The sequence below is a fragment of the Microcaecilia unicolor genome, chromosome 13, assembly GCF_901765095.1.
Source record: "Microcaecilia unicolor chromosome 13, aMicUni1.1, whole genome shotgun sequence".
NCBI lineage: Eukaryota > Metazoa > Chordata > Amphibia > Gymnophiona > Siphonopidae > Microcaecilia > Microcaecilia unicolor.
In genome coordinates this window covers 75,885,767-75,901,424 of record NC_044043.1, presented here as the reverse complement: position 1 = coordinate 75,901,424, position 15,658 = coordinate 75,885,767, and the positions used below count along the sequence as shown (strand labels likewise).

Genomic DNA, 15,658 nt, shown 5'->3' with positions numbered 1-15,658 from the left:
AATGAAAATAAAATGATTTTTCCTACCTTTGTTGTCTGGTGATTTTGTTTTTCTATCCATATTGGTTCTAGTCGCTGATTCTGCTGCTCTCTATCTGTTCTCTTAACTCCGTTTCCAGGGCTTCCTTTCCATTGATTTCTTTACTTTCCTCCTTTCTTCTTCATTTCTTGCCCTCCATCCATGTCCAGCAACCATCCTCTCCCCTCCAGCCACAAATGTCCAGCAGCCCTCCTCTCCCCCCTACCCTACCTCCCAGCACCCAGCAGCACCAGGCCTCCCTCCCACCCGGCAGCACCCAGCACCAGGCCTCCCTCCCACCCAGCACCCACCATCAGGCTTCCCTCCCACCCAGCACCCACCATCAGGTCTCCCTCCCACACAGCACGCAGCAGCAGGCCTCCCTCCCTCCCACCCAGCACCCACCATCAGCCTCCCTCCCACCCAGCACCCAACACCAGGCCTCCCTCCCACCCAGCACGCAGCAGCAGGCCTCCCTCCCTCCCACCCAGCACCCACCATCAGGTCTCCCTCCCACACAGCACGCAGCAGCAGGCCTCCCTCCCTCCCACCCAGCACCCACCATCAGCCTCCCTCCCACCCAGCACCCACCATCAGGCCTCCCTCCCACCAAGCAGCACACAGACAGCACCAGGCCGGCCTCCCGCCCTCCCTCCAACCCAACGAGCATCAGGCCGGCCGCCCGTCCTCCCTCCCTTCCTCCCAGCACCAGGAACCCCCCTCCTCCTAAAATTTTAAAAGCGTACCTCCTCAGTCGGGGTTAAGGCGGCGTGCGTCGGAGCGGCAGCGAAGCGCCTGTGCTTCGCTCGACGCGCCTTCGCCCTTCCCTGTCTCTCAAGCACTGAGAGAAAGGGAAGGCCGAAGGCGCATCGAGCGCACGCCGACTGAGGAGGTACGCTTTTAAAATTTTAGGGGGAGGGGGGTTCCTGGTGCTGGGAGGGAAGGAGGGAGGACGGACGGGCGGGCTGTTGCTCGTTGCGTTGGAGGGAGGGCGGGAGGAAGGCCGAACTGGGAGGGAGAGTGGGTGGACCAGCGACGGCGCGCGTGCCAAGGGAGAGGGCTCTGCGTGCCCTCTCTGGCACGCGTGCCATAGGTTCGCCATCACTGGTCTATGCCATGCTCGGCGCCACCAGTACCGATGCCGAAGTTCCTGCAGTCGGCACCGATGCCGCCGACGTCGAAGGACAGTCGCAAGTTCCAAAAAGATGGTCCCGAAGAACTTGCCTCGCAACCTGTGTAGGTTTTTCAAGCCGAGACACAAGGTACATGCTTTGGAATTATGCTCCGGCCCAAGGCACTGGAGGCACCAAGCGTGGGTATCGGATTGCGAGATTTGCCAGCCACACCGACCACACTTTTTAAAGCCGCTCGCGACCTTCGATGACATCGACGGAAAAATCACGTCGGCGAGGTTAAAATCGTCGATGGTGGCGGTAAAAAGGGGCCACAAAAAAAAGGGGAAACTCAGACACGCAGCCACAAGGTTGCGATGGTGGCGAACAGAAAGTTCGAGAAATACTCGAAGGGGAAGGAGACTTTTTTTTTTAACGCGAGGGAAAGGGAACGCGAAAGCACTACAACGAAAGAAAATAGCGGACAAGGCCGCGAAAACGGTTTTCCGGGGCTGACAGAGGAGAGGGACGAAGCTCCGTCTCTCTCCAAGAGCGGAAAAACGGAAACTGAGCGGGAGCGGTTGCGCACAGGCGGGGAGACGGCCGCGCATGCGCGGTGAGAGTGCCCCGCGTGCGGGACCTCCCGCGAGACTTTTCTTCCTTTTGGGGGGGGCTGCCGTGGACGTCTACCCAGTTGTGAGAACAAGCAGCCTGCTTGTCCTCGGAGAAATTAGCATACCATTGAGATGTATAAGAACAATCAGTTAGCTAGTTCATAGGAAATGTAATTTAAATTTAAATGTAATTTTAATATTTACAAATTACCTTGTCCTCCAAAGGGGATTCTCAACAATTTGCATCAAACAAGCAAAAAGCAAAATGCAATAAATAAGTAGGAAAAGCATGTGGAGCATGGCTTATGGAATTCTTTCCAACTTCTCTGCTGGTCTGTTGCCTGTGTTGCTTGTGAGTATAAGAGTGTGCGCTGTGTGTGCCTGTGCTGCTGCTTATGAGTAAGAGTACATGTTTGTGGTTTTTCTTTGGGGGTGGGTATCTGCTTGATTCTATGTGCATGTGTGTGTGTTTGTGTATCTGGGTACCTACTTCTGTGTGTTTGTGAGGAGGGGGGTATCTAATAGAGTTTTGAACCTCTACGTGTAAATTTCTTTACAATACTCAACTGGGTTGGAAAATTTTTAAATCAAAGTGTGATAATTTACCTAGCCATTAGATAATACTTAATTTCTCTGGAATTCATGATCCAATCCGACCCATTTTCTGATTTTCCACAGTTCTTCCCCATGCCACATATGGCCCTGTTCTGTCAATTTTTCGAGCCCCTATGTTCAATGATTAATTTATTTTCAATATTCCATTGTATTAGACACAATAAAAATGTCCTGAAATTCCCACTCTCTCTTGGGAATGAATTCCTTTCATACCTTCTCAAACAAACCCCAATGAACACTGAAATAAGGACAGTTAAATCATCTGTATATAAATATCACAACATTTGGCAAATATGTCACCACAGGATTTTCTTGGATAGTGGCCAAGGTTAAAGGGTCTTTTACTAAGCCACGGTAACGATTTTAGCTCACATTAGAAATCAGCTGGCTTAGTAAAAGACCCCCTTAGATAGAAATGGTTGCGACATGATTTGTATGGAAATTGCAAATTGTTTGTTTCTGAATGCAGCAATTTTCCTTTCCGCAAAGAAAGTAAAACCAGAGAAAAATAATGGCAAACTCATCCCTTCTCATCTCCTGCTGCAGCCCCACAGACTTCACCCAAGTCCCCGTGTGACAATTCTGGTAGAGAAGGATGTGATTAGGTTACACTGAGTCCTGGATTCTTACTTAAGCCAGTGTGACACAAATCAGAAATAGTCTTTAAAGAACATCTAAAAACTCACAAATAATGTCATGCAAAGTTTAGACCTGACATTTCTATCACTGAAATTCTGCACTTGAAACATGAATCTGTGAGAAATTAACATTTTATTTGCAACTAATAGAAAAGGCCCGTTTCAGGCACAAATGAAACGGGCGCTAGCAAGGTTTTCCTCGGAGTGTGTATGTTTGAGAGTGTGTGTGTGTGAGAGAGAGAGTGAATTTGCGAGTGTGTGTGTGTGACAGAGTGAGTGAGACTGTGTGCGAGTGTGTGTCTGTGAGAGAGAATGTGTGTGCCTGGGGTCCCTCCCTCCCACCCAGTTCCAGTGTCCCCCTTCCTCCATGTTCCAGGGTCATCCCCCCCTTCCTCTGTGTTCCAGGGTCGTCATCCCCCCTTCCTCCGTGTTCCAGGGTCGTCATCGTCCACCCCCCCCCCCCCACTCTCTCCCTCTAAGTTCCAGGGTCTTCCCCTCTTTTTTTTTTTTTTTAGTCTTTGTACAGGTGGTGCATTCCCCCCTCCTCCCCTCCTCCGAAGTCCAGACCCCCCATCCCTCCCCCGTTCCAGACCCCCCTCCGAATTCCAGACCCTCCTCCCAGTTCCAGACCCTCTCCCTCCCTCCGAGTTCCAGACCCCTCCCTCCCGCTGTCCGAGTTCCAGACCCCACCTCCCTCCCTCCGATTTGCAGATCCCACCTCCCTGCCTTCCTCCCTCCGATTTCCAGACCCCCCCTCGGAGTTCCTGACCCCTGGACCCCCCTGACGCGACCCTCTCGAGCCCCCCTTCCCGCCGCCAAACCTCCCCCGCCGCCGTCGCGTACCTGTGCTGGCGGGGGCCCCAACCCCCGCCAGCCGAAGTCCTGTTCTCGGCCACGCAGCGTGGAGTCATGGAGGAATGATAAAGTTGGAATCAGTTTGTGTTCGTGCGTCTGACGTTTGACACACAAACAGATTCCAACTTGATGACGTTCAGTGACGTCAGCTGGGGCTTCGGAGCCCAAAGTTACGGACAAAGGCAGCCAGGTTCATAGTGAGTATTATTATATAAGATAAGATTCTTGTTTCTATAAATGACCGCAACCTTATTTATGAACCACTTTCAAAACTATAAAGAATAAGTTGTGTTCTTATGGTTTTGTATATGTAGGTTTTTTTACTTTTAGGAGGAAAAGGCTTCAGATGCTCGGCTAATTATTTACTTATGCACATTGCATTTTTTCAATTTGCCGGGCGGACTTCCTCATCAGCCTTAAAAATCTCCAGTAAATAATTAGCCGAGCATCTGAAGCCTTTTCCTCCTAAAAGTAAAAAAAACCTACATATACAAAACCATAAGAACACAATATGATATTCTTAAAATCTGTTCTCATCAGCCTGGCACACGATGCTGAACACCAGGTCCTCGGACTCCATAACCCTGATTAATGTATTAAAACACTCACTGGTATTAGGTGGCAATAATGATTCTTCTTCATTTTCACTGATTTTCTTCTTTAAGTAATGTTCTCTGTTGTCTGTTTCTGCTCGTGGTGGACTTTCATTTAAACCTTTCGCAAGGGGAATATGAGATTCCTGTGCATACTTTTCGGAGTTGGGATTGGACCTCTGACCATCCATGTTGTCTGGATTAGGAGCAATGCCTTCAACTCTTCCATCAATTTCAGAATTCTGGTAAATTTAAAAAAAAAAAAGCATTAACAAGTTAAACGGAGGTCACTCAAGAGCAATCAAAAGTCCAGGTTTGTTGATAGAGGAAAAGAGTTCATAAAAGTCACGAAGGCTTATGTCAGCAGGAAATAGAAAGGAATTTACTGCATGTTTTCAAGAACACTTCCTTAGGAGATGACACGGGTGAAACGTGAGACCCCTATTTTGACATGTATCAGGTCTGAGTTATAACATTCTCCGTAAATGACTACAATGGATGATGTTCAGTCTCCCAAAGATGCAACACTACAACACAACACCGAACAGCTCAGATAGTCAAGAGTCAAACCAACATCAATCAAGCCCAGAATCTGCCGGTCCGGGTTATAAATTTTCAGAAGATCCCAAAAAGAACATCATGGGGTCCTTTTACTAAGGTGTGCTGAAAAATGGCCTGCGGTAGTGTAGACACGTGTTTTGGGCACGCACAGAATCATTTTTCAGCGCACCTGCAAAAAATGACATTTAAAAAATTTTTGCTGAAAATGGACGTGCGGCAAAATGAAAATTGCCGCGTATCCATTTTGGGTCTGAGACCTTACCACCAGCTGTTGACCTAGCTGTAAAGTCTCACGTGGTAACGGGTGGTAATGATCTACATGCATCAAATGCCACTTGGTGCACGCCCACTACGTGCATCTGAAAATAAAAATTATTTTTCGGATACACGTATCGAACACGCGCCAAAATGAAATTACCACAAGAGCCACGCAGTAGCCAGGTGGTAACTCCATTTTGGGGTGTGTTAGGTGCTTACGTGGCTTAGTAAAAGGGCCCACTAATTTCTCATAGTTCATTTCAAAACTATAACATACCCCCCATACTATCCATCCAAAACCATAATACCATATTTCAGAATTACAAATCAACACATACCTTAACAACATAGTATTGGCTCACGGGCGGGAACGAACTCACGCCAAGCCCTCACGCTGCATGGTGGGCCTGCCAAAACCGCCCACACGTGTGCATGGCGATTGCTGGAAGTTCAGCTCAATATGAAACCACAAGAATAAACTCCTCCTACACACTTAACCAATCTACTTCTTCGTTCAGCCCCTAGGGTACAACTTTGTTCCACAACAAAATCAAACACTGTTCCTTTCTAGAAAGTTGCAAAGGAACATTTCCTCCCCGGGTCGCACTCAATTGGCATAAAACAACAAATTTTAATTGATCAACTGAATGTCCCGCTTCTATCCAGTGGGAACCCAAAGGGGCTTCCAATCGCTGCAACCTCAGGTTACTCAAATGTTGGGCAATGCCGACTTTGATTTTACGGGTGGTGTGTCCTATACACCACAGATTACAAGGGCAACAGATTCCATACACACACTGAGCAGAATTACAATCAGTGCGTGTATGCAGTCTGTAAAGTTTAGGGGTCAGGATGACCATTTTTATTTTAAAGTTTAGGGGCCCTGTTTACTAAGGTGTGTTAGTGTTTTTAACGCGCGTGCTAATTGTAGGCGCGTTAAAAACACTAACACACCTTAGTAAACAGGGCCCCTAAACTTTAAAATCAAAATGGCCATCCTAACCCCCTCCCTCTTTCTAATCTCTTAAATATTTATAAATGCCCTAAGGCAATGGAGACACTTTTCTCTCTCTACATCTCTTCACCCTTGAAAACATGAAAACTGAGTGTCCCTGCATTGCAGAGCATCCTGCAGCTGCCAAGTTACCCAGTTTCACAAGGGAGACTCTTTGGTCAGTCCTGATTTTTAAAATCACATCCCCAAGCCACTGTGGTATTCCTTGTTCCTAATTCTGCCCAGTGAAATCAGTGCTCAGAAGGTTCTCAGAAATCTAGGACTGGCCTACAATTTCCCTCTTGGAACTGGATAACTTGGCATTTCTGGGTTCCCTTTCCTCCTTCCCCTCTGTCCTTTTAAAAATGAAAAAGGTGCCCCTATGTGGTGAGGACCTTCTACTTTCCCTTTCTCCCTCTTCAAGCAGGGCCATAGTGGAATTACAGCTTCCTCCAATAAAGGACAGTAATGGTAGGAGATTTCCCCTCTGTCCAATACAGAACAAGTCTTCTGGTCCCACAGAGGAGTCCTATAAGCTTGTGACTCCAGTGTTTCCATGTTGCTCTGTTAAAGCTCTGCTGCACCTTTAACATGGCAAGATTCAGTAATCAAAAGGAATACAACTCGATACTCACTTCTTTTGAACAGCAGCCTGTGAAAAAAAGAACAAATGTATCATTAAATGTATTTCCGTTTTATTTCCTACAATCTAGACACCATGCAAAGGAATCCATAAGTACATAAGTATTGCCACACTGGGACAGACCAAAGGTCCATCCAGCCCAGCATCCTGTTTCCAACAGTGGCCAATTTGGGTTACAAATACCTGGCAAGATCCCGAAAAAGTTCAATACGTTTATGCTGCTTATCCCACAAATAAGCAGTGGCTTTTCCCCAAGTCAATTTAATAATGGTCTATGGACTTTTTCTTTAGGAAGCCGTCCAGACCCTTTTTAAACTCTGCTAAGCTAACCGCCTTTACCACATTCTCTGGCAACAAATTCCAAAGTTTAATTACATGTTGAGTGAAGAAAAATTTTCTCCAATTTGTATTGAATTTACTACTTTGTAGCTTCATCGCATGCCCCCTAAAATCCACTCTGTGCTGAATTTAGAAGTGTCAGAGCTGGATTCTAAAAATCTGTTTCTATAAATATCTTTTTTCCCCACAACTTTAGTTACCTTGAGGACCATTTTCAAAGGCATTTAGCCAGGAAACATGGCCTGACTGTAAAGCGCCCTGCTCAAATTTAGCTAAAAGCACACATGGATTTCAGAGTGTACAACACTTTTAGCCAACTACCCACTCTGTTCCTCTGTAAACAAATTATTAAGGACAAATACATGCCTGCTATTTGTGCAAGTGTGGAAAGAAGACATTACACACAGATGTAGAAACTGAATGCACACACACTGCTTTCTTTCCTGATCTAAACATGCCAAAAATAATTTAAAAAAAGCGTTCCTGTGGGCATGTTTAGATCAGGGAAGGAAAGCAGTCCTTTTTCCTATTTTAAGTCAATTTTATGAAAATAAGTAGGCGATTATTTGTTTCACAGTGACACAATCCAGCACAAATCCATACCCCTCATAAAATTTCCAAAAGTTGGTCGGTTGAAAATTGCAATCAATTTAACAAGGGCCACTCGTTTCGCCACTAGCTGCATCAGATGAGTGACCATTATGGAACAGTTCTGAGTGCCCACTTTGTTGCTCAAATTTGAGCACCAGGACTCCTGAAACTAGGTATAATTCCTGGAACCCAATGAGGCGCACATCCCCAATATTCTCTAACACTATGAGCGAATTTTAGGAATGCCCCTGACCCACCAATGCACCTCCCCTTTTGGGTTACATGCTAAGGGATTTGGGAGTATATTATTTTAGAACAGCACTCAGCAAGATGTGTGTAAAAATCCAAATTAGTGTCAATTAGCACCCAATTATTGCCACTAATTGGCTCATTAGAAAATTTAATTGGGTGCAAATCTTGGATCAGTGCCATATAGAGAATCCGGGGATAAACGTACAGTTTGGTAAGCACCCTAATATTAAATGCATTTTTAGAACTAGAGGCTCTCCGCTTACCTGAATAGTAATGTGGGAAACCAAAGGGCCTCTTTTTTCTCCATACATAATATAGAACACCAAAGACAGCAATCAGAACAAAGGGGGATGTTATACCCAATACCACTGGGACAATTTTCGTCTTCACTATGCAAACAGAATCTGACTTGTGTGTTCCAGATTTTACCTCAATCATATTTCGATCTGTGCACCTAAGGAGGAAGGAAAAAGAGCACATAGCAAAACAAACAAATTAATTCTGTACTCACAAAACTAAAGCCGTTTGTGTGATTTACAACTACGCCGTGGAGCTGCTGTGTTAGTCTACAATCAAGGTGTATAGGTAGCCTTTTAATTGGGTTAACTTAACACACCTGCAATGACTTTAAGAACTGTGCTTCCTTCTATATTCACCTGATGTAACACAGGTAAGGTTTCCTAATGTAGATCCTATTGAAACTGTGAATGAGCTGATTCACACATCTGTATTTTGGTGATATTTATGATAAACAGCACTTTATCTCAATTCACCGTTTTCTTATCATCATGGCTGAGACGCTTACCCAGTACGTAACCCTGCCAATAGCCAGAACTGGTCCCTAAATAAACGGCATGATACACTGTACTAATTATACCCTGATCACATACCGTTGATGGATCTGCTCTCATTTTGGGAGGAAACAGTTCATGCAGAAGTAGGATGTAAGACAGACCACCACATGTAGAAAATGTACCTATCAGCATAGTGCTACTGTAGCACTAGACCACTTGAGTGACAGTAATTTTCTTGTTTTTTTCCAACAGATTTCTCTCTGCCAGAGTCCCAGTCCTAGTAACAGTAGCAGCACATTTCACATACTTAGTCCACGGTTCACACTTCTGTGACATGTTTCCTGTTGAAAATGTTCCCTCAGGACAGCTTTCACACACAGTGTCTGTTGTTTCTGTGCCTGCAATACAAAAACATAAAACATTGCCCCAGATGTCTCAAGCTGAGTTTATTTCAACAATACTAAGGGTGACTATCATTAGTCAATTTTCCTGGGAATTTAATATAACTTTTTCTTAATTGACATGAATACAACAATTGAATGCTATCTTACTTTAGGGAAAACGTCACGTGACATGACAGGTTGGTCAGCTGCATTAGTAAAACAATTTCTAAGAAAGCAACTCTAGATAGAAAGTTTTACACTGCAAAAATACTTCAAATATGTAAGATAAGGCCAGAGAACTGGACAAGACTGAACTGGGTAGGGCGTCTTGACTGGTCAGAGACACACTCCAGTTCCTCATCAAGAAAAAAGTGCTGCTTTAAAAACAAAAAACCATCCCCTCATTCTATGTAGTGCACAACATGTTAAGCATCGATTCTGCATTACACAATGACACCAAAACGGGGTGAAACAGCAGGTACACATGTAAGTGCACTTAGGCATTATTGAATAACTTGGTAGCTAAGTGTTCTAGTGCATGACTGCAAGGGGACACTGACATGGGAGCAGCATGGGTGTGTCCCCAAGCAACAGGTTATGATGGCGTCTCTAGGATCTCCAACCCATGAAAAGGGCCATATGCTAGTCTTGGTGTTCTGCAAAGGGGTCAATATCTTTGAACACAAGGCTGGTGGTATCATGGACTGATTATTTTCTGATCAAATTTTCTATTAAAGACTACGTAAAACAGATGGGTCCAACCAAAGTTTGGAAGGAAATTCAAATCTGACTGCTGATAACTTCCTAGAGTCCTTGTCAGAACAGGTTGATATCTGGAACGCATGCTTAGCAATGGCATTATAAAAAACGGCCCCTCTAAAGAAGGTCCTATGCTCTATGCACAAAATGTTCCTCATGGTTCTCCCCAGAACTATGGGTCCTAAGCATCAAGGATGCTAACTTGAAAGAAAATGACAGAAATCTCATTTAGATGAAGACAGGCTCAACTGTAAGAAACGCATGGAAATCTACCATCAGGCTTTAGCAGACAAAAAATAATGCTTCTCTCAACGTATTGAACAAGTTGCAACTACTTAAAATAGTAAACAGCTCACTGCAAACCCCATAACAGAACCAGCCTTCCTAGTCACAACTAACCAGCAATGATTTTGCCACATACTTTGCAAACAAAATTAAAGGTCTCCATCAGGACCTACAGACAATCCCATTAAAGCACCCACCAGCTAATGAGGAGAACAGTCCCTCTCCCCTACCTGCTTGGACTCATTAAACTAGGTCACAGAGGAAGCTCTTGATAAAATCCTGAAAGGTCTACGGCCCACAACGTGCCCTCTTGACCCCTGCCCAGCAAAGGCAGTACAATGACAAGCATAGGCCTCACCCAAGGGGCCACTAAAATTGTTAACTGCCAACAAAAAAGAGCTATGATGTGCCCCCTACTGAAAAAGAGCTCCATTGATCAGGACAAGCACATATACCTTTCTTGGCAAAAAACAAACAGTCTGCATTCAACTCAATGACTGATTAATTGAAAATAGTTGGCTAGACCCATGTCAATTTGGCTTCAGACCTGGGTATGGGACAGAGACAGTTCTTGTGTCCCTTGTTAATGATCTGCACAGAAACTGTTATGGGATATACCTTGATACTAGTGTTGCTGGATTTCTCAGCAGCCTTCAACACTGTGGATCCTAATATTATGCTTACAAGACTGGCAGAAACAGGTATCAGTGGCACAGTATTTACATGGTTCAAATCCTGTCAGACAGCCAACAATCAAATCTGTTCAACAACAGCACATCATTACCTTAGGCACTGAACTGTGGGATGCTTCAGTCAATGGACACAACATTCTGTATCAATGCTGATGATGTGCAATTACTCATACCCACTGAAGCAGATCTAGCCACAGCCTTGAGCAAACTGACTGACTGCCTGTGTAACCGCAACTCAGGAATGGGCAAACAACATCAAACTCCGCCCGAACCCAAGCAAAACAGATTCTCTGGATACCTAACACAAGTGGACAAATACCTGACTTCAAAATACCTTTTGGGAAGTATACACTCCCCCTAAAATCACAGGTCAGAAATCACTGCCAGATTCATCATTCACTCTGATCCCGCAAATTCAAACAACCTATTAAAATTTGTATCACCTGCGAAAACTACAAAATCTCTCTCCATAGATTGATAATACGAGTCTTCCCATGGTGGTCCATGCCAGGATAACATCACGACTAGACTACTGTAAAGTGAATGATACATACCTGTAGCAGGTGTTCTCCGAGGACAGCAGGCTGATTGTTCTCACGACTGGGTGACGTCCGCGGCAGCCCCCACCAACCGGAAAGAAGCTTCGCGGGACGGTCGGCACGCAGGGCACGCCCACCGCGCATGCGCGGCCGTCTTCCCGCCCGTGCGCGACCGCTCCCGCCAGTTGAATGACTAGCAAAAAGATGAAACACACAACTCCAAAGGGGAGGAGGGAGGGTAGGTGAGAACAATCAGCCTGCTGTCCTCGGAGAACACCTGCTACAGGTATGTATCATTCACTTTCTCCGAGGACAAGCAGGCTGCTTGTTCTCACGACTGGGGTATCCCTAGCTCTCAGGCTCACTCAAAACAATAACCCAGGTCAATTGAACCTCGCAACGGCGAGGGTACAACAGAAATTGACCTACGAAGAACAACTAACTGAGAGTGCAGCCTGACCAGAATAAATTCGGGTCCTGGAGGGTGGAGTTGGATTTACACCCCAAACAGATTCTGCAGCACCGACTGCCCGAACCGACTGTCGCGTCGGGTATCCTGCTGGAGGCAGTAATGAGATGTGAATGTGTGGACAGATGACCACGTCGCAGCCTTGCAGATCTCTTCAATAGTGGCTGACTTCAAGTGAGCCACTGACGCTGCCATGGCTCTGACACTATGAGCCGTGACATGACCCTCAAGAGTCAGCCCAGCCTGGGCGTAAGTGAAGGAAATGCAATCTGCTAGCCAATTGGAGATGGTGCGTTTCCCGACAGCGACCCCTAGCCTGTTAGGGTCGAAAGAAATAAACAATTGGGCGGACTGTCTGTTGGGCTGTGTCCGCTCCAAGTAGAAGGCCAATGCTCTCTTGCAGTCCAATGTGTGCAACTGACGTTCAGCAGGGCGGGTATGCGGCCTGGGGAAGAATGTTGGCAAGACAATTGACTGGTTAAGATGGAACTCCGACACCACCTTCGGCAGGAACTTTGGGTGGGTGCGGAGCACTACTCTGTTGTGATGAAATTTGGTATATGGAGCATGAGCTACCAGGGCTTGAAGCTCACTGACCCTACGAGCTGAAGTAACTGCCACCAAGAAAATGACCTTCCAGGTCAAGTACTTCAGATGGCAGGAATTCAGTGGCTCAAAAGGAGGTTTCATCAGCTGGGTGAGGACGACGTTGAGATCCCATGACACAGTAGGAGGCTTGATAGGGGGCTTTGACAAAAGCAAGCCTCTCATGAATCGAACGACTAAAGGCTCTCCAGAGATGGCTTTACCTTCCACACGATAATGGTAAGCACTAATCGCACTAAGGTGATTCCTTACTGAGTTGGTCTTGAGGCCAGACTCTGATAAGTGCAGAAGGTATTCAAGCAGGTTCCGTGCAGGGCAAGAACGAGGTTCTAGGGCCTTGCTCTCACACCACACGACAAACCTCCTCCACTTGAAAAAGTAACTCTTTTTAGTGGAATCCTTCCTAGAGGCAAGCAAGACCCGGGAGACACCCTCAGACAGACCCAACGCAGTGAAGTCTACGCCCTCAACATCCAGGCCGTGAGAGCCAGGGACTGAAGGTTGGGGTGCAGCAACGCTCCGTCGTTCTGCGAGATGAGAGTCGGAAAACACTCCAATCTCCACGGTTCCTCGGAGGACAACTCCAGAAGAAGAGGGAACCAGATCTGACGGGGCCAAAAGGGCGCAATCAGAATCATGGTGCCGCAGTCTTGCTTGAGCTTCAGTAAGGTCTTCCCCACCAAAGGTATGGGAGGATAAGCATACAGGAGGCCGGTCCCCCAATGGAGGAGAAAAGCATCCGACGCTAGCCTGCCGTGTGCCTGAAGTCTGGAACAGAACAGAGGCAGCTTGTGGTTGGTCTGAGAGGCGAAAAGGTCCACCGAGGGGGTGCCCCACGCTCGGAAGATCTTGCGTACCACTCTGGCATGGAGCGACCACTCGTGCGGTTGCATGACTCTGCTCAGTCTGTTGGCCAGACTGTTGTTTACGCCTGCCAGGTACGTGGCTTGGAGGAGCATGCCGAACCGACACGCCCAACGCCACATCCCGACGGCCTCCTGACACAGGGGGCGAGATCCGGTGCCCCCCTGCTTGTTGACGTAATACATTGCAACCTGATTGTCTGTCCGAATTTGGATAATTTGGCAGGACAGCCGATCTCTGAAAGCCTTCAGTGCGTTCCAGATCGCTCGGAGCTCCAGGAGGTTGATCTGCAGATCCTTTTCCTGGAGGGACCACAGACCCTGGGTGTGAAGCCCATCGACATGAGCTCCCCACCCCAGGCGAGATGCATCCGTCGTCAGCACTTTCGTGGGCTGCGGAATTTGGAATGGACGTCCCAGGGTCAAATTGGTCCGGATGGTCCACCAGAGCAGTGAAGTGCGGCAACTGGTGGAGAGGCGGATGACATCTTCTAGATTCCCGGTGGCTTGGAACCACTGGGAAGCTAGGGTCCATTGAGCAGATCTCATGTGAAGACGAGCCATGGGAGTCACATGAACTGTGGAGGCCATATGACCCAGAAGTCTCAACATCTGCCGAGCTGTGATCTGCTGAGACGCTCTGGTCTGCGAAGCCAGGGCCAGGAGATTGGTGGCCCTCGCTCCGGGAAGGTAGGCCTGAGCCGTCTGGGTATTCAGCAGCGCTCCTATGAATTCCAGAGACTGGGTTGGCTGGAGATGGGACTTTGGGTAATTTATCACAAACCCCAGCAGCTCCAGAAGTTGAATAGTGCACTGCATGGACCGGAGGGCTCCTGCCTCCGAGGTGTTCTTGACCAGCCAATCGTCGAGATACGGGAACACGTGCACTCCCAGCTTGCGTAGGTAGGCCGCTACCACCACGAGGCACTTGGTAAACACTCGTGGGGCAGAGGCGAGCCCAAAGGGCAGCACACAATACTGAAAGTGCCGTGCGCCCAGTCGGAATCTGAGATACTGTCTGTGAGCTGGCAGTATCGGTATGTGAGTATATGCGTCCTTTAAATCCAGGGAACATAGCCAATCGTTTTTCTGAATCATTGGCAGAAGGGTGCCCAAGGAAAGCATCCTGAACTTTTCTTTGACCAGGAATTTGTTCAGGCCTCTCAGGTCTAGGATGGGACGCATCCCCCCTGTTTTCTTTTCCACAAGGAAGTACCTGGAATAGAATCCCTGCCCTTCCTGCCCGGGTGGTACGGGCTCGACCGCATTGGCGCTGAGAAGGGCGGAGAGTTCCTCTGCAAGTACCTGCTTGTGATGGGAGCTGAAAGACTGAGCTCCCGGAGGACAATTTGGAGGCAGGGAGGCCAAATTCAGGGCGTATCCGCACCGCACTATTTGGAGAACCCACTGGTCGGAGGTTATGAGAGGCCACCTTTGGTGAAAAAATTTTAACCTCCCTCCGACCGGCAGATCGTCCGGTACGGACACTTGTAGGGCGGCTATGTTCCCGTGGATCCAGTCAAAAGCCCGTCCCCGGCTTTTGCTGTGGAGGCGCAGAGGGCTGCTTAGGCGCACGCTGTTGACGAGAACGAGCGCGCTGGGGCTGTCCCTGTGCCTGATGAGGCCTTCGGGCCGGCTGGTTGTACCTACGCTTCGCAAAAGAATAGGGTGCAGCCTGCCGGGCCCGGGAAAAACGTCCACCTGTGGAGGTGGATGCTGAAGGCGCCCGGTGGGAGAGCTTGTCGAGAGCGGTTTCCCGCTGATGCAGTTGGTCCACCATCTGCTCGACCTTCTCACCAAAAATGTTATCCCCCCGGCAAGGGACGTCGGCCAGTCTCTGCTGGGTGCGGTTGTCCAGGTCAGAGGCACGCAGCCATGAGAGCCTGCGCATCACTATACCTTGGGCCGCAGCACGAGATGCCACGTCACAGGTGTCGTAGATACCCCTGGACAGGAACTTTCTGCACGCCTTCAGCTGCCTGACCACCTCCTGATAAGGCCTGGACTGCTCCGGCGGGAGCTTCTCGACCAGGTCCGCCAGTTGTTGCACATAGGTCCGCATGTGGATGCTCATATAGAGCAGGTATGATTGGATGCGGGTCACGAGCATGGAGGATTGGTAGGCCTTCCTCCCAAACGAGTCCAGAGTGCGAGACTCCCGCCCCGGGGGCGCCGAGGCGGTACC

The 15,658-nt window shown here is 47.8% G+C and overlaps 1 protein-coding gene across 3 annotated transcripts in view; it reads right to left on the bottom strand.

Moving 5' to 3' along the window:
• Window positions 1-15,658, bottom strand: part of TNFRSF14 (TNF receptor superfamily member 14) — a 188,578-nt gene that overhangs the window by 7,659 nt on the left and 165,261 nt on the right. For 2 of the 3 annotated variants that reach the window (XM_030186190.1, XM_030186189.1), the window contains 4 exons: window positions 9,185-9,275; window positions 8,347-8,537; window positions 6,894-6,910; window positions 4,462-4,687 (listed from right to left, as the gene is read on the bottom strand). In XM_030186190.1, coding sequence (XP_030042050.1) covers window positions 4,462-4,687; window positions 6,894-6,910; window positions 8,347-8,537; window positions 9,185-9,275 — 525 coding nt within the window. The remainder of the gene's footprint in view (window positions 1-4,461; window positions 4,688-6,893; window positions 6,911-8,346; window positions 8,538-9,184; window positions 9,276-15,658) is intronic. The other variant, XM_030186187.1, reaches the window with a different exon arrangement.